Raw genomic sequence first — 16,177 nt, forward strand, 5'->3', positions numbered from 1 at the left:
TCTGGCCGAGATGCTGGAAATCTTCCAACACATTTACAGCAAGAACAGCAATAAGATGGTGCTATACACCTGACAACGTAGCCAATGGCAATCAGTCATTTGGCACAATAGGAGCAAACTACCACCTCAGCGAAAGCACCTCTGAGAGATTTCATTGTACGTGTTAAAAATAATGACCACACACTTCTATTTAGAGGTAGCATCAGCGCTACAAGGATACGATTGGGCTGATAAGAATTTAAAAAATAACAGAATACTGAATGACACATTCAGTCTGTCCAATTGCATTTAAAGTATTAATCCATGTACCTAGAAGACAGGTTGAAAATATATTCTACCTGCTGTATATTGAAGGGACCATTTATCACTGTTGCTTTGCACTGTGAAGTCACATTGTGTGGAACAGTTGCATGAACAACTTCAAACATGCTCAAAATACCTCTTTTAATCTTTTAAATGTAATGGTGGTTTTTTTGGACATGAATTCCTTTAATTACCATACCATTATATTTCAGCGCATCGGCCTTGTATCCCTGTGTACCCCTCTCTCTACCTCGATTGGTTAAAAGACAACACAGATTTAGCTGGGGAAATAAGCAACACTTGTAATTGCACGCCGGGCACTTAAGTGCAAGAATACTTTTAATCAAAATAAATAAACTGCTCAATGCCCTTTCAAATGTTTCTATTCTTAATTTGAGCAACTCTAACAAACTGAATCCACCCTCCCAGGGATCAATAAAGTATTTCTGATTCTGAAGTGGCCTTAAAATTATTCAGAAAAGAAAATTGCTAAGAAAATGAATGCACGAAAGCTTTCAAGTACATTCCTATTCAGGAGGAAAAGTGGCAACAAATTAAAAGCTTCACATTTTATAGTCCCGGAGGAACAGCAGTATATTACAAAATCTACGACAACTGACGATGTGGCATCATCAGCATTCAGCGCTGAAACAACTTACTCCATATTTCTACAGACAATAATAAATAGTATTACAATCAACAACTGGCTCCAGTTTAGGATTTACATTCGTCTTCTGAATGACCACCGACCCTTTTAAAACAAAGTAGTTACATTTCATGTAAGATATGGCAAAGCTATTTACAACTTGGAATAAGAAATTTCTTAATTTTACAGCCATTCCCAATAACTATTTGTCCTTTAGTTGGATTATGGCTCTGAGTTGCGGAAAGCGATGAGTCAGTTCTGAGAGGAAAGAGAGCACAAGATGCACCACTTCCATATAAGTCGATTTAATGTCACCCTTATTCAATTCTTGGGCCTGGGAGATTTTGTTTTTTAAACAGAAAACAGTGGGAGAGTTCCTGGCAGCCACGCTGCAGCCAAATGCAAGGGGCGACATGGTCATGCATCACATGCTGGTTTGGTGACTTTGGTATTTTTCTTTTAGGCAAAACAAATGCACCTGGAGGTGACCCGGCTGGTTCTCATTTACAGTGCAACAGGGACTACTCTTGTCCACCCCATCACATAACATCCTTCAGTGGTGGACACATCAAAGACAATAGTGTATCCATTCATCAAGTCACGCGATAGAATGTCCTGTGTGGACTTAACTACTCTGGGGTTTCTCAAGGTTGTTGTCATCATCTTGGTTCTGCTTGTTGAGAGCGTCCAATGCCGTCTGGGACTTCTTACGATCCTCCACGGAGCAGTTGGACACGGCATTAGCCACCAGGCAGAACTTGCGCAGGAGGATCTCCCTGAGGAGCAGATAGACCCAGGGGTCCAGGATCTGGTTGAGGGAGGCCATGCGGATCGCCGTCAGGAAGAAGTTACAGTCTAAATGGACGTCCCGGCTGGAGGGCTGGTCAGGGCCCACTGCTGACGCATTGCAATCGTGGGAGGACACCTGGGTGGAGATCATCCTCAGCATCAGAACCTACCGAGGGGGAGGAACACACACAAACCATTTGTACCAACAGTCACATGTCTGTATTAAAAGGCCTATAAAATATACATTCAACAATAGAATGTGGACAAATATGTATTGTAGAGTTATGTACCCTTGAGAAACCCGTTCAGAGGTCTGTGTAATAAAATATGCACACGTTGGATGAGATATAAGAAGTTTTTGATTTTAATACTAATAATAAAATAATGTGACACTAATCACAAGACGATCTCGAGCAGCTACCTTATCAAATGGTGAAAATGAATGGCTTCTATTAATATCCTTGATGGGACTATTAAATATGTGAGTGACAATGCATGACCTCATAGCACTCTGAGCAGACCCCCGAACAGGACCCGGCTAAGTAGATTGCTCCTTAATGGAAAATGGCAGCAGTGTTTTAAAAGGAATCATACATGACAGCATGAAACTGACTGGCAGTATGGTTTGTGTGTGAGTGAGGAGCAGAGAGAGACTAATTGAATGAGTGACTGGGAAATCAGAGACGTGTGGTTGAGGTTGCTATGTCTGCTCTTGCTCCCTTTCACTGTCCTCCAGGATATGAAGCATTTCCAAAGATAAAATTATCTGCAGCTGTTTGAGATAATAAAACCCAATGAAGAACCCTTCTCCCCCCAATTAAACTGTCAGTTATGACACTGGCCACTTAAACGTGCTTTCACTGTATGTGTCTATGAGAGAAAATAATTTAGGATCATTGGAATAGTGTTAAGTATTTTGCATGATCTCATCACTGTCATATGTTCTCAGGGATTATTGGTAGTGTGTTGTAGAAAATGTGTAGGCTTCAGTCGACTGTAAAAAATAAATAAAAACATACCAGCAGAGGAGACCAGCATATAAGAAGGACGCACATAATCCCTAACAGCTGAATGACGGTCTCCGTGGTGAGCCGTTCCCACTGTTTTGAAGACTGAGACGTGCCAGACTTTGTTTTACAGCGGATAATTAAGCCCCGGATCGTCACCACATTGCAGGAAAGTGTTACAAGCAGAGAGAAAATCCCAAGTACAGCGAAAGTGATGGCGAAAAACATATTGCCAGGGACTTCTCTGTCCCCCGTGCTGATGAAGCACCAGGTGCCCGGCCACTGGCGGGTGTATTTCCCGACCCCTGCAATAGGCAGCAGCGCAAAGAGCAACACAAGACACCATATGACAGCCAAGGTCTGCTTTGTCACACTTGTCTTCATGTGATTAGAGTACCAGTGGGGGTTTGTTATCGCCAGAGCCCTTTCAATGGCCATGGCACTGGCTAGGAAGAGAGCGCACAGGCCAAAAGTGGTCATACACACGCCGAAAAAAGCGCACAAATTGCCAGATGAGTCGATATGTTCCCATTTCAGACCGGCTTGGTAGACTGATATTACTATAGGACTTGTCAAGAGCTGTCCAAACAGGTCAGTAAACGCCAGCGATCCAATGCAAAGCAAGAAAGACCTTTTCCTTTGATTTTCCTTCTTTCTATAAGAGATGTACACCAGAGTAAGAGCAAGTGTGTTGCCCACCATGCCAGTGATCATCATGGTTATAGGGAAACCAATTGATACAGATCCACAACCGGAGTTCTTGGTGGCATTGCCTTGACGCAATGACTTGGACACGTTGGAGTCCAACATCTCTTCAATGGTGGTTTGCAAGACCTTTCGAGAATCACAGCCGACCGCAGTCATCCCGTCGGAAAAGGTAAGCCTATGTGTAGCAGATAAACCACGTGTGTGTCCGGCATCCTCCTGCACTTCAAACTGCTGTACAGAATGATGTGCGTAAAGGCGCGTCGGCCCCTTTACACGCTGGAGGCGGGACTGTCTAAAGAAGCGCTCAGAAGGAGCAGCAACCCAGAAGGTTGCAAATACACTTTGTAAATCATAAAGCCAGTTTTTGATTGCCTTGTAGCATGGTGAGCATAGTTTAGCAACTTTCTAATTAGGCTACAAGTCTTTCGATGGGTTTAAAGTGTTAACGGTGTCGGAGACGTAGGCTACCTATGACCCACTTGAGGTAAGGTGCCAGTGATTATCATCACATCTTGGTGAAGTGAGCACGAGCGGAGTCACCTGATCAGATAGGAGAATCACCAAAAACCTGTTCTGCGTCTCGAATGGCTGAGAGCGATTGTCAATGATAAACAATAGGCCTACATTTTAGAAAATTAAATGTGCTCTACTGGGTGTTTAAAGGCCTACTTCACCGGTTTGAATATGAAGGTGTATTGAATTCTGAGATCCTATGTAGTACTATAAATGTGCGATTTTTTTTTAAATCGGTTCATCCTAGCCTGAGAAAAGGCAGAAAGAGTGTTTTTTAAACCCTATATTTCTCTTTCTCGTGACATCACAGAAAGAGAAATATAGGGTTAAAAAAAACTTACTTTGTAAATATTACTGTGATGTCTTTTACTGTGACATCACAGTAATATTTACAAAGTACGTTTTTTTTAACCCTATATTTCTTTCTGCGATGTCACGAGAAAGAGAAATATAGGGTTAAAAAAAACACTTTCTGCCTTTTCTCAGGCTAGGATGAACCGATTTTAATTTTTTTTGCACATTTATATTACATAGGATCTCAGAATTCAATACACCTTCATATTCAAACCGGTGAAGTAGGCCTTTGAACATTTTAACCGATATATTCTCATAACTGAATAAACAAACTTTCCTCATGGGGCAATTGGATCCGTGACAAGAGATGGGAAAATTGGGGTTATTCACTGGAAAAATTATGCAAAAAAAAAAAGCAGAATTATTCAAATTGAGAAATATTTTCAATGGAATGTTTCACTTATATAATAGTCTATTGAAACTACATTCACACACACATTGTTGACGCCTTTGTATGCCTATACAAAATACCATTAACTATACATAGCCTACAGGTTGTTCCTATTCTGGCACAGAATAATGCAATTGTAGTGAAACCATTTATTTTAGCCTGGTGTTTGAAGACATACTAGACCTACGTTTGGGACTCTTGTTTTTTCCATCAAATTAAAAACACAAATTCAACCCTCCTGTTAGCACCACTATCTATGGTTAGCACTAGTATACCCGGAGAAGCAAGAAGTGCCACCTGTTGACAAGAATGAGAACACCACAAAAGTGTAAAGCATGGGCCTCTGGTTCGTAGGCTTTTTTTTGTTTTTTAACAGGACTGCAGAGACTAAAGAAATACTTTAAATTGGGTTAGGGACAATTTTGTACAATAGGCCTATATATGACTCTTTTGGTCTGGTGAAAGTCAGGTCTAGGCCTACTTCAAATAATTAAAATATATTTATTAAGAAAAGGAAATTGCGTTTTTAAATTGCAACATCAGAAACAAAGATTATAAAACACTTATGTTTTAAAAATGTTAAGACACAATGTAACGATAAGTTCAGGTTTGTATAGACATACATTTCTTGGCTGTGACTAGCTTCTTTAACTGCAAACAAGTCCTCAAGGAATGAGTAAATTTACCACTTATCAAATACTAGTAAAAACAGATCATATGAATGGGCATCTCTACTTTGTACCAATTATTCAGTATTAATTTCTTAAACAGTAGCTAACTCATGTCTACACATGCTTAAAATACGATATTGACCGGTTTATTAAAAAAATCTGATTGGCCTAAAACATAACTTTAAAATGTACCGTAAACCTAACATAGACCCATATATTCCATTTTCAATAATTAAATTTACTTTGCCAGTATAGACAATAACAGGTCGTACATTAAATTCATAACAGATTTAGAAAAAGTAACTTGGAACCTGCAGAAAAAAAATAAAGTAGCCTACTGTTATGAACCTCACCTACCATTCAAGTCTTTGCTGCCATCTCAACTCTATTGAGAATTCATCATAGGTATACTGATGATAAATGAATTAAAAGGTGACACGTTAAACAAGGGCTCACTCTGTAGTACCTCTATCCAGACTTTCCATCCTTGGGGCGTATCAACACACAACTAAGTAACAAGAAACAATGTCGACAGGATTTTATTTACACGTGTACATTTGAGTTGTTTTACCAATGATATGACTGTACTGCGACATTCTACCATTGATCAGGATATACTGTATGATGTTTATTCTTAATGCGCTAATCTGCAGCTCATTTCTAGAATACATTAGTTAACCAAGTGCCAAATTAAGAGAAATAACTTGTGTTAAAATAGGCATTAAGAAAAAAACAACACAAACCTAAACCAAAGAATATTAAATTGACTGCCATTGACATAAAAACAAGCAATATCAAAAAAGTAAAATACTTACCTTAAAAACACAAAAGCAAACAATTATATTTATAAAAAAAAAAGAAAAAAGGGCCAAAATTCATTGCTACATCTGATCATCAAAACAGGTGCTTAAGAACTTTGCCTTACAATTTATAAATGGCACAATCTCAGATTTCTCTCAGGGGAAGAAAAAAAAACTAAAACTTTTCATTTCTCCACAGTTTAGCTGAAAAAAAGTGTATTGCCACGAAGATATTTCAGCAGAATGGGTCTAAAATGGGATACAGCCTCTTCACAGTATATCTGATTTTCTCACCAGGACCAAACATTTATATTTATTGGACACCTGTAGTCACAGACACTTATCACAGATTTGGGGGAGTGTGGTTTTAAAAGGGGAGCACGTAGTGATTGGTAACGGCAGAGAGAAGCCATGTTACAGCTGTCTCCCTTTGCTTGAAATAAGACTTTCTATGAAAATGAACAGCACACTGAAGGGACGTGGTTGTTTTCCTTGTTACACAACATGCACTTGTACTAAGGTTCCTTTTCTTGTTTAAGGCTCTACTAAAGTTATTTCTTTTTTGAACTGGAGCCAGAATGGGAGGATCCAGAGGAGTGGCCGCGGCGCCTGAAAACACACAAACACCATGGGAAGAAGAACGAGGTCAGCAGGCTCAGCTATTAACATTCAGGCATGCACACTTGAATACAAGTACAAGGACACAATATACAGTAAATATATTATAAATAAAACAAAAAAGGTAAAATGGAAAAGAGTTTTCTAAACAAATCGGAATTCCCATAAGTGAGGCGATAGAATTATAAAATCAGTGCCATTGTGGTATTCCACAGAAACCCAAACCTTTCGGACGAACGTGATCTAGATCGCTTCCGCTTTCTCCCTCCAGATGAGGACCTGGAGCGACTGCGCTTGAGTTTATTCTCGGGTGAGGAAGAAGGGGAGTGGGACCTCTTCTTGGGAGAGGAGCCCTTTCCAGACCTGGAGCTGGATCTTTTGGGGGGGATAAACCAAGCACTGAGGTCAGTAAGGTCAAGACAAGAGTCTCTACCAGCGTGGGCATTTATCAAGCTTCTCTGATTAAGGGCACTTAACTGTGGATTAATTGTACTGAGAAAATTTGACCCAAGATGCTATTTAAGTGTCCTCAAAATGTTTTTCTTTGGGGGAAATGTTTAGCTTCTTTTAATTATACCGCTACTAACTGAATGAGCACAGCCAGGACCACTCATTGAGAGATGCTTGATGAAAACCCCAGATGTCTATTCAGCCTTGGTAACGGATAGAACAGTTACTTTTGAACTCTTGGGCCTATTTGAACATTGAAATAACTCAAGAAAACCGACATTGCCGTTTGAGTTAGCCTTATGATTTCAGACCGAAATTACCATCTGCAGATTGAGGCGAAAAAGACTGGAGTGGAGTTTGCGCTATCCAGTCTTTGTTCATATACAAGCTTGGGACATAGGACTGCTCTGGAGGTTTCAGCCTTACACATACAGACACACACACTCTCTTAGTGAGAGAGAGAGTGCATGTCACCTCATTCACCTGGAGTGGGACCTCGAGCGAGATCCTGATCTGGAACCGGAAGAGCTTCTAGAGCGCGACCTGAAAGACAAAAAACAGAACTTTTCCAATATTTTCTTAACATAAAAAGAACAGAAAGACGGTCCACATGGCAATGCAAAAACATTACATCTAACCACTTTAAAATATTGAAGGATACTTAAAAATAACTAGTCCCGCCTTAGCCAATATTCAACTAACAATTTGTATTATTAAAAAGGTAGAAGTGGAGTGTATCTCAAGTCTACAATATGAGCCACGCATTCCCTTACATCGGAAATCAAACAAACACAAAAAGATAATATCAAGGAAGATCATTCAGTGTGCACAGCATTTTTTCTTACACCACAGAGGGGGGTAAGAAAAGAGGATAAAACAACAAAATCAGCAGAACAGGTAACATGTCATCATTGATGTTGGATCAGTAAATCAGAAGAAAGATTGAGCTGATACTGACATTTTGCCCGGAGTTACCCTTGACCTGTACACCATTTTACCTGGACCTCGACCGTGAACTGGAGCTGGAGGAGCGCGAGGACGAGCGGGACGAACCCGAGGCGCTGCCCTTTTTCTTAGCTGGCGCCGCGGCCTCTTCGTCACTGGCGTCCAGGTCGTATTTTGACAGGTCTCCATCTTCCTCCTCCTCATCGTCATCCTGCAGAGAAAGAGTTATGTTTTTTAAATATATTATTTAATATATTATTTTGGCTAGTATTGAAAAACGTGTTCATTTGAATTGGCCGCTCCAGCCCACAGTCACTATCGTACATCCAGTTTGTATTTGGAAAGGTCCCCCTCTTCCTCCTCCTCTTCTTCTTCATCATCCTCGTCCTCCTCCGCAGTTAAAGGTTTTGCTACCACTTCCTTGTCACCTTCTTTCCGATACTTTTTCTTTTTTCTACCAAACTGTGGCATTAAAAAAAGAAAGAAAACGAAACTCCTCATCAGATCACATGTAACTTGACAGTGCGTCAGCTAAACATTGATTGAATGATGGAAAATTACACTTTCAGATCAGGACTCACTTCATCATATTCACCGTCTGAGTCCTCCCGTTCTTTGTACTCCACGTTTTCCCTTTCATTGAAACCTCCACCATAACCTGAACGGCAATGAGCACAAAAAAAATAAAAAATTACTGACCTGTATTTGAAAGCAGACCAAACACTGGCAAACTGTACATTTGTTGGGATACCTGTTCTCTCTTCGAGCTTAGCATATTTTGGTGTGTTACACATGTTGCACTCGGACCTTCTAGCCCAATTCACATTGCCACACCTGTTATGACAACAAAAATGAAGTAAAATAAAAAGCTGCTAACGTGACACGTAAAAACAGGACTTAAGTTTATTTACAGTGAACACATACGTTTTGCATTGCCAATCATTTGCACTGAAGAGACCTCGACTCTTCTCGGCCAGAGTTTTCCCGATTTCGGTTCCTCCAGCTTTCATCATCTTTGCCTCTGTGGTTTTGTCTGTGGAAACAAAATAATGATTTATAGCATGATATAGCTTTTTGAAAAAGGACATATTAAGCTAACTTTTGCAGGACATAATGATTCACATTAAGTAGAACTCACCCCTGTTACATCTGTTACAACTTGTTCTTCTGGCAAAGTTCACGTTTCCGCATCTGCAAAATAATACGAAATACATATATGGTTTGAGCGTGTTACATTATTTCTCGAGCGTAACCTAGTTGGGAAACAAGCAAGATAAGTGGTGTAAGTTTACTTATTTTCAAGAGGCACACCATTAGCTTGCAGTCTTGCTCTTTACACCCTCCTGATCAGTGGCAAAGGCCTGTGCTATGTAAACTGCAGCTGGCTCGTCCGTCAATTCAGACGTTATTTCTACGCAGTTCACTTGCAACACGGTAATGCTGACTGCTACTCGAGCTAGACGCTAAACTCATGACAACTTGGCTCCTACGACATTGTATGCACCAACCACAAATAGATAGAGGGAACTTTCCCCCCTAGCCGGTCGAAGCTAACTACAACTAGCTAGCATGCTATCGCACAAGTCTGTGCTCACCTGACAGCTCATATTTTAAAACCCATTGGCATTTATCCAGACCGTGTACTCAGCTTTAAACGTATATCTGACATCACGTGATTATATCCTTCCAGTGTAGCAATGAGGTATAAATTAGGTATAAATTAGCTAGTTTACCTAGCAAGTCGGAGTCAGCCTGAGCCACATTCATGAAGGCCTGAGCTAACTAACGTTTGCCTTGTTAGCACGAGCAGAACATTCAGCTTCAACCTTAAACCGGCTGAGATGTAACGTGTGGATTTACTCTAAGCGTGAGGAAGACTTACTTTTTATCAGGACAAATCCAGTCCCCGTCGCTGACTCGAAAACTCTTCCCCGACGACATGTTAATCTTGCGCCCGTTCACGCCGAGTAGCTTTCTCTGGCGGCAGGGTGTGAGCGGTGTGTTCATGCAACAGCAGCGAGCTCGGCGCCTCCTCCTCCTCCCTCTGATGCTGCATTCAGGGACTTTAACAGAGCTCCCTAACTTCAGCTTTTAGTCCATGGGCCAGACCAGATATACTGTATAGGTACCATTTGGGTGGGCAAATTATAGTTGTGATTTTTACATCATGTACATCCCTAAGAGGTTTTGATGTGATAGACCTTTAATATTGGTAGCTTTTTAGCGGTTATCCACTCTTTATGTATGGGCTAATGTAGCCTAATTGAAGGCGATAGGCTACACTGCTGTAGCCTGGTGCTACCAGACCATCGTACTTCAAAGTACAGAAGTGACTACTACTTGACTACTTAAAGGTGCAGTGTGTAATATGACATCATCAAGAAAGTTCTACAAAGTTCTAGAATGCAACACTCCCTGGGTAACCCCACCCCTTTTGAATAATAACAGAAGCTACAGTGGCCTTCAAGGACAAGAACAATTCTAATTTCTAAACAATGCACCTGATGACATTCCAACTATAAAACTTTCAAGATGGCCTTGGTCCAAGATATGCAGAAATATGGACATATATGAGACCCTTTCTAAGGGAAAAAATAATAATTCAAAAAATGTTTTTCAGCTATTATGCACTAAATTAAATGTACTTATGGATATTATAATTACTTTCTACAAAATCTGCTAGGAAATAAAACCCAAAATTCTACACACTGCAGGTTTAAGGGAAAATGAAATTTGGGCGGAAGTAGGTGGGCGGGCGGAGCCAGGCTAACACTGCATCATGAAACTTTGCCAGTTATCACATTTTGTATAGGCTATTATTATTTTTTTAGAAATGTTTGAATACATATGCACATTTGGCAATATTTAACTAATTATGCGTAGGTTTGCATTTATATTTTTTAACCCAAAAACAAGGTGTTGGAAAAACATGTAGGTTCAGTTTTCCTTGCAAGTCCAGAACCAGACACTAGATGGCAGTTAATGCCAGCGTTTCGCAGTGCACATGCTCTAAAATCCCCCCGTTTTGCTTGGGTCTACTTTATGGCATCTCTTCACAAGCTGTGAATGATCATGCTTTCTCATCTAGACCATGACGGAAGAACTCAAGTGAACTAAAGTGTGTAGGCCTACTTACACGAAATCCAAATATATCTAAAAACTACATACCATAGTAGTCTTCTTCATGGCTACCTAGAGCAGTAGTAAATTTGGATTTCAAATCATTTTGGGAGTTTTGCAAAAAAAACAAACATTTCTTTAAATGTCAGTGTCAAACAATTGCATATCAGATATCATTATTCTGTACATGGTCAAACATTTTTATGGATCATACTGGACGACGTACAATGTGATATTGTGATTGAGCCATGCTGTTGTCTTGTGACACATTAAATAAAGTCAACACTTTTTTCTGACAACCATTTCAAGATGGTCTGCGCTGAAATAAACGAAATAACATTTCATTTTATGTTTTTTTTTTACAACAGAACAATCAACCAAATGAGCAAGCGTGGGATCAGTCCCATGACGCTGACGGAAACGGTGACATAATTCCTCCTGAGATCATTTTACTGCTCTTGATATCAGTGTAGTCGTGATGCAGGAAGTACCTCGCCATATGTTGTCAAGATGTAAATTCTGTTAATGAGGAGAAAGGAAAGGCTTTAAGTGAAGCTTGCAGTTATTTCTCATGCGATAACGTGTAGCCTACCATTTAAGGACGCACCGGGGCTTCGGCTGCTCTATAATTGTCCTTGTCTGCCCAATCTGCTGTCGGTCAAAGTCAAAGACCTTTGGAGGTCGCTGTCACAGCTGGTCCGCGACCCTGAGGCCACACCAGTAGCCATTTTTTGTGTTTCAACTGGAGTCTTTTCTTTTCTTTTTTGTTGCCCGTTGTTCCTTGTGCCTATTTCTGACAGGGGTAAAATAACGTTGTTGAGGCATGTCCTTTATGTCTCGGGCAGGATGGGTTTATTTAATTGAGTATACGCTCAAGATTAACTGAACACAATTCTCTAATCGCACATTGTTAAAATCATCATGTATCTGTTAAGCAGACATTCACTTGATTTATGAGCCCCGCAAGAGGTTTGAAAGGACAGGATCTTCATCAGTATAATCTAATATCATATTACACATAGGCCAAAAGTTTGATATTGCATCAAAACAACAGCTTACACACACACACACACACACACACACACACACACACACACACACACACACACACACACACACACACACACACACACACACACACACACACACACACACACACACACACACACACACACTCACAACAATTGTTATTTGTTCACGTGGAGGCATCCTTCCTGTTCTGTTCCGAGTTTTCTTTACTTTATCAAAGTATTTTTCTCTAAGGAGGCCTTTTTTCTTCACACAGGTTTCAGCTCAGGATGTGCTTTCAGCGCTGCAGAGAGAAGAACGAGGGGAGATCTCAGATATGAAACAAATGAAGCCATGAATAACTAATAAGGAGACAGTGCTGCCAGGGCTGTGGCATGTTTGTTTGCAGCACAGAGTTGCATGAAAGATTCAGCGAGGAGTCAGGCAATTAAACAGCACTTAGGTAAACACTGTCCAATTACTTTAAAGTGGCTTCATTGGCGGTAATGCTTTCTTAGCTTTACTGTGTCGTTGGTCATTATTTTGCCAATGTGCCAACCACCATTTATTTGATTATGTCTTGGGTCAATAACAATACTGAGAGAGATTTTTCATGGGTGTCAATGGACCTTTAGCAAGGCGGACACCGTTTTCAAGCCCGGTGGCTGGTTACGGCTGAAGGTTCGTCTCTGACAGGGAGAGGCAGTCATGTATGTAGGTTTGGAAAAGTCTGCTGCAAGCCACCAGGGCTTTCCAATACTGACAGATGGCAGGGAGCTGTTCCCGAGAAAAGGGGCAGGGTGAGGGCAAACTGTTGGAGGCTTGTGAAGGTTGGCGCACTCCACCCACTGCTCTCATCTCAATATCGTGATTCAGCATTAATCACTGGGGATGACAACATGCAAAACAAAAGGCAACCGTGGGGCTGTTTTGTTAACTGGATGTAATTGGATACCCTGCCCTCATGAGGATGTGTGCGTATTTGTTCTCTGCACATCTGTCGGAGGACAGAGAGGTGGCTCTGTGTTCACACTTTAGCCGTGGTAGGTGAACTGTGAGGTGCCAGCGAACCCCGTCAGAGTTATATAACGCAGACTGCTGCACAGTGAAACAGCTCGTACTGGGAGATGTGCTGCTGCATTGTGCCGTATCTCCTGTCCTTATCACCAAAGCACATTCATTTTGGGAGCCAGAGAGCATGCATTTTACACTCCAGTCCCACCACTTCTAGTAAAAGCAATCTAGACTACAATCCAATATGTTGTGAAAAAATCTCATGGTCATAAATGTACTGTTCAGCGATAATAAAGTGCAAGATGGAACAAGTTCAGCTGGACAAGTTTCGATTGTGTAAGTGCATTAATGCACTTTAAAGCATTTATTTAGCCTACGGGTGCTTGTAGTTTGAAGTCATTCATATTGATATACTTTTTAAGCTAATGACTATTTTGTCTCCTTGCTTATGGTCTTAAGTTTGGCAAAGAAGGAGGAGTGCCCTTCCAAAATCATGTTCTTTGAACAGAAGCAAGCTTGTGCACAGACCACCATAACACTTTGAGCTTGCAGGTGATCTCGGGCATCCATCCCTGTCAGAATCAATGTGTCAGGTCCAGCAGATCTTGACAGACCAGAGAATTGGAGTAGTGATGTTGGCAAAAAAAAAGTCTGAGACCAGACATTGTCCTTCAGATGGAATCAGAGAATCCCACCGGTAAAGTGTTTACAGGGCGGGAGGTGATCTCACTTGATGATTCCCGCGTGTCTGTGCAAAATGCAATATATAAAATCGCCGCTTCCATTAAGGCAAGGCCAGCGGGATGTTCTCAAATGCCATTTCTCAAATGGTTTTGTCAGCTCTGCGGTGCAGACTCTTGTTTAATTGCTGCACATCACTTTTGGCGGACCCTTGAAATGGAAAGAAATCAATGTCCCTCGTGCTCCAACCCGAGGCAAAATAAAGTGAGTATCTCTCACCCTGCACCCCTTTGTTTCTCTGTGTCATAAAACATGTATTGGGAAACCTAAAAGAAATGCTGCATTTAAGGGAATACTCTTTCAATCGCGAGCATATCTTTTTTTTAATAAAGCTTAATTGAGCGTAATTGGAGATGTTGTAGATATTTGTTTTGTGCTAAATTGGTTACAATCATTTGTTTATAACAGAACAGCAAATATTTTCCAGAGTGAATCAGCCTTTAATCCATTATGAAACATAATTCATGAACATCCTATTTACCTATTCATAATTGATTGTCTCATACTATTATGGCAGAGCAGAGAAAATGAAAGTGAGATAGGTAGAGTGAGGGGAAATTGACAGATGAACAAAGGAAGAGGAGACGGGTTCAAACACAGTAAACAATACTCGGACTGTAATTAAGTGGCCTGACTTCAATTAGACACATTATGTGGGCAAAATTGTTTTTGTGGTTTGGCGCATTCAACCGTGCATTTGATCCCACAATTCTTCTCGCGTTATCTTTGACCCCCCTCTAATTCATTGCTGTTTATTCACTTCAAGTTCCACGTCACCATCTCACTGCTGTGCTGACACTCACTGAAGAGGTAATCTGATTGCCATACAACGATGGATAATGCAGGAAAATGGGTCGCTGCTTCGCCAGAGCCTTGGCCTATGCGTCATCTGGCTGTGCTTTTGGCTTTGACATAGTCCTGGCAGTGGGGTGATTAATGTGATAGGTGGAATTTGTCTCGTTATGTTGACACCGCCTAATAAATGCCTTGTAAACAGCCAGTCACAGCTGTTAATGCATCATCATAATCCAGGATTAGGAGGTGCCAGGCATGGCCAATAAATGCAATTAGGCACTGACAAAATTAATTCGCCCATACTCTAACTTTCCTGCGGCCTGTCCTTTCTGAGGGAAACTCTAGTGTCGTGTGATCCTTCATTGGGTCGCAAGGGGATACGCCTGTGAATATCTCCCCAGAATATCTAACTCAATTTATGTTCACTACAATGCATAATTCGTGGTATATCAACTCCAAGTTAGATTGAAATGAAAATAAATATCCCTCTATTGCTCCTCTAATCGATTTGGAATTATGGAATTATCAACAAGGGACTCAGCTCGGAAATGAAGAAACAAAGAGGAAAACTGTACCCCCCGTGGATGTAGTAGCAGCAAAATAAATGATTTATTTCAGTCATTATTAAATATATTCCCACAGGAATGTACATAATGAAGAATAAATAGCAATAAGGTGATAAATTAAAAGGAAAACAAAAAAATTGGAAAAACAGGTGTAGGCTGAAGCTTCAGCTTATCAAACCCCTTTGCTTAGCCTATTTAATAATCAACTAATTCACTACAAGAAAATAGAAAAAAATAGAAACACAAAATAAAAGAGAAAGCAAAACAAGTTTATTACAGAAAAACAAAAACTAAACAGAAACAATAACAAAGCTCTAGAGATTTCATTTACAATAATATTCACACATAAGATTCTTTACCGCCTTATTTTTGAACACCTACCAAGTTAAGCCAGTTGACGTGTGCTCTATCCCTTTAATCAATGACTTGTTTTTTTTTATCCAGCTTACTTAAAGCGGCTACGAGTAACATTTAAATATCTTTTAAACAGCCTCATGTTTCCTCTGATAATCATAAATTACCTTTAACAGCAAACGAGACCATCAGTGCAAAGAAAGACGTTTTTAAATAGTTTTTATTACTGCTTTTGGTCTGGTCGCACACCCAGTCCGGGTGTTCGCTCGTGCAGGCTCCATGGTCACATATCCATATTGGTCGCAGATTTCAATGTGGCGCAGCAACGTGATTTGAGAAGCCTATCCCTCCAGGTGAGGGAAGGGGAGCGGGAGCCTTGTTTGA

The 16,177-nt window shown here is 40.6% G+C and overlaps 2 protein-coding genes across 2 annotated transcripts; both read right to left on the bottom strand.

The window, feature by feature from the left end:
- Positions 1 to 1,574: 1,574 nt before the first annotated feature.
- On the bottom strand, positions 1,575 to 3,570 carry ptger3 (prostaglandin E receptor 3 (subtype EP3); the record flags this gene model as incomplete). The annotated part of the gene is made up of 2 exons (XM_080033035.1): positions 2,758 to 3,570; positions 1,575 to 1,904 (listed from the first exon to the last, which is right to left on the bottom strand). The coding sequence occupies exons 1-2, from the start codon at positions 3,553 to 3,555 to the stop codon at positions 1,575 to 1,577; spliced, it is 1,128 nt and encodes a 375-aa protein (XP_079889161.1). The 5' UTR covers positions 3,556 to 3,570.
- A 3,017-nt stretch (positions 3,571 to 6,587) lies between these two features.
- zranb2 (zinc finger, RAN-binding domain containing 2) lies at positions 6,588 to 10,208 on the bottom strand. The gene is made up of 10 exons (XM_080033033.1): positions 10,078 to 10,208; positions 9,334 to 9,386; positions 9,120 to 9,228; positions 8,947 to 9,029; positions 8,777 to 8,853; positions 8,520 to 8,657; positions 8,249 to 8,406; positions 7,734 to 7,793; positions 7,026 to 7,175; positions 6,588 to 6,791 (listed from the first exon to the last, which is right to left on the bottom strand). The coding sequence occupies exons 1-10, from the start codon at positions 10,200 to 10,202 to the stop codon at positions 6,734 to 6,736; spliced, it is 1,011 nt and encodes a 336-aa protein (XP_079889159.1). The 5' UTR covers positions 10,203 to 10,208; the 3' UTR covers positions 6,588 to 6,733.
- Positions 10,209 to 16,177: the final 5,969 nt, after the last annotated feature.

Source organism: Ammodytes marinus, assembly GCF_949987685.1.
Source record: "Ammodytes marinus genome assembly, chromosome: 8".
In the NCBI taxonomy this organism is placed as follows: domain Eukaryota; kingdom Metazoa; phylum Chordata; class Actinopteri; order Uranoscopiformes; family Ammodytidae; genus Ammodytes; species Ammodytes marinus.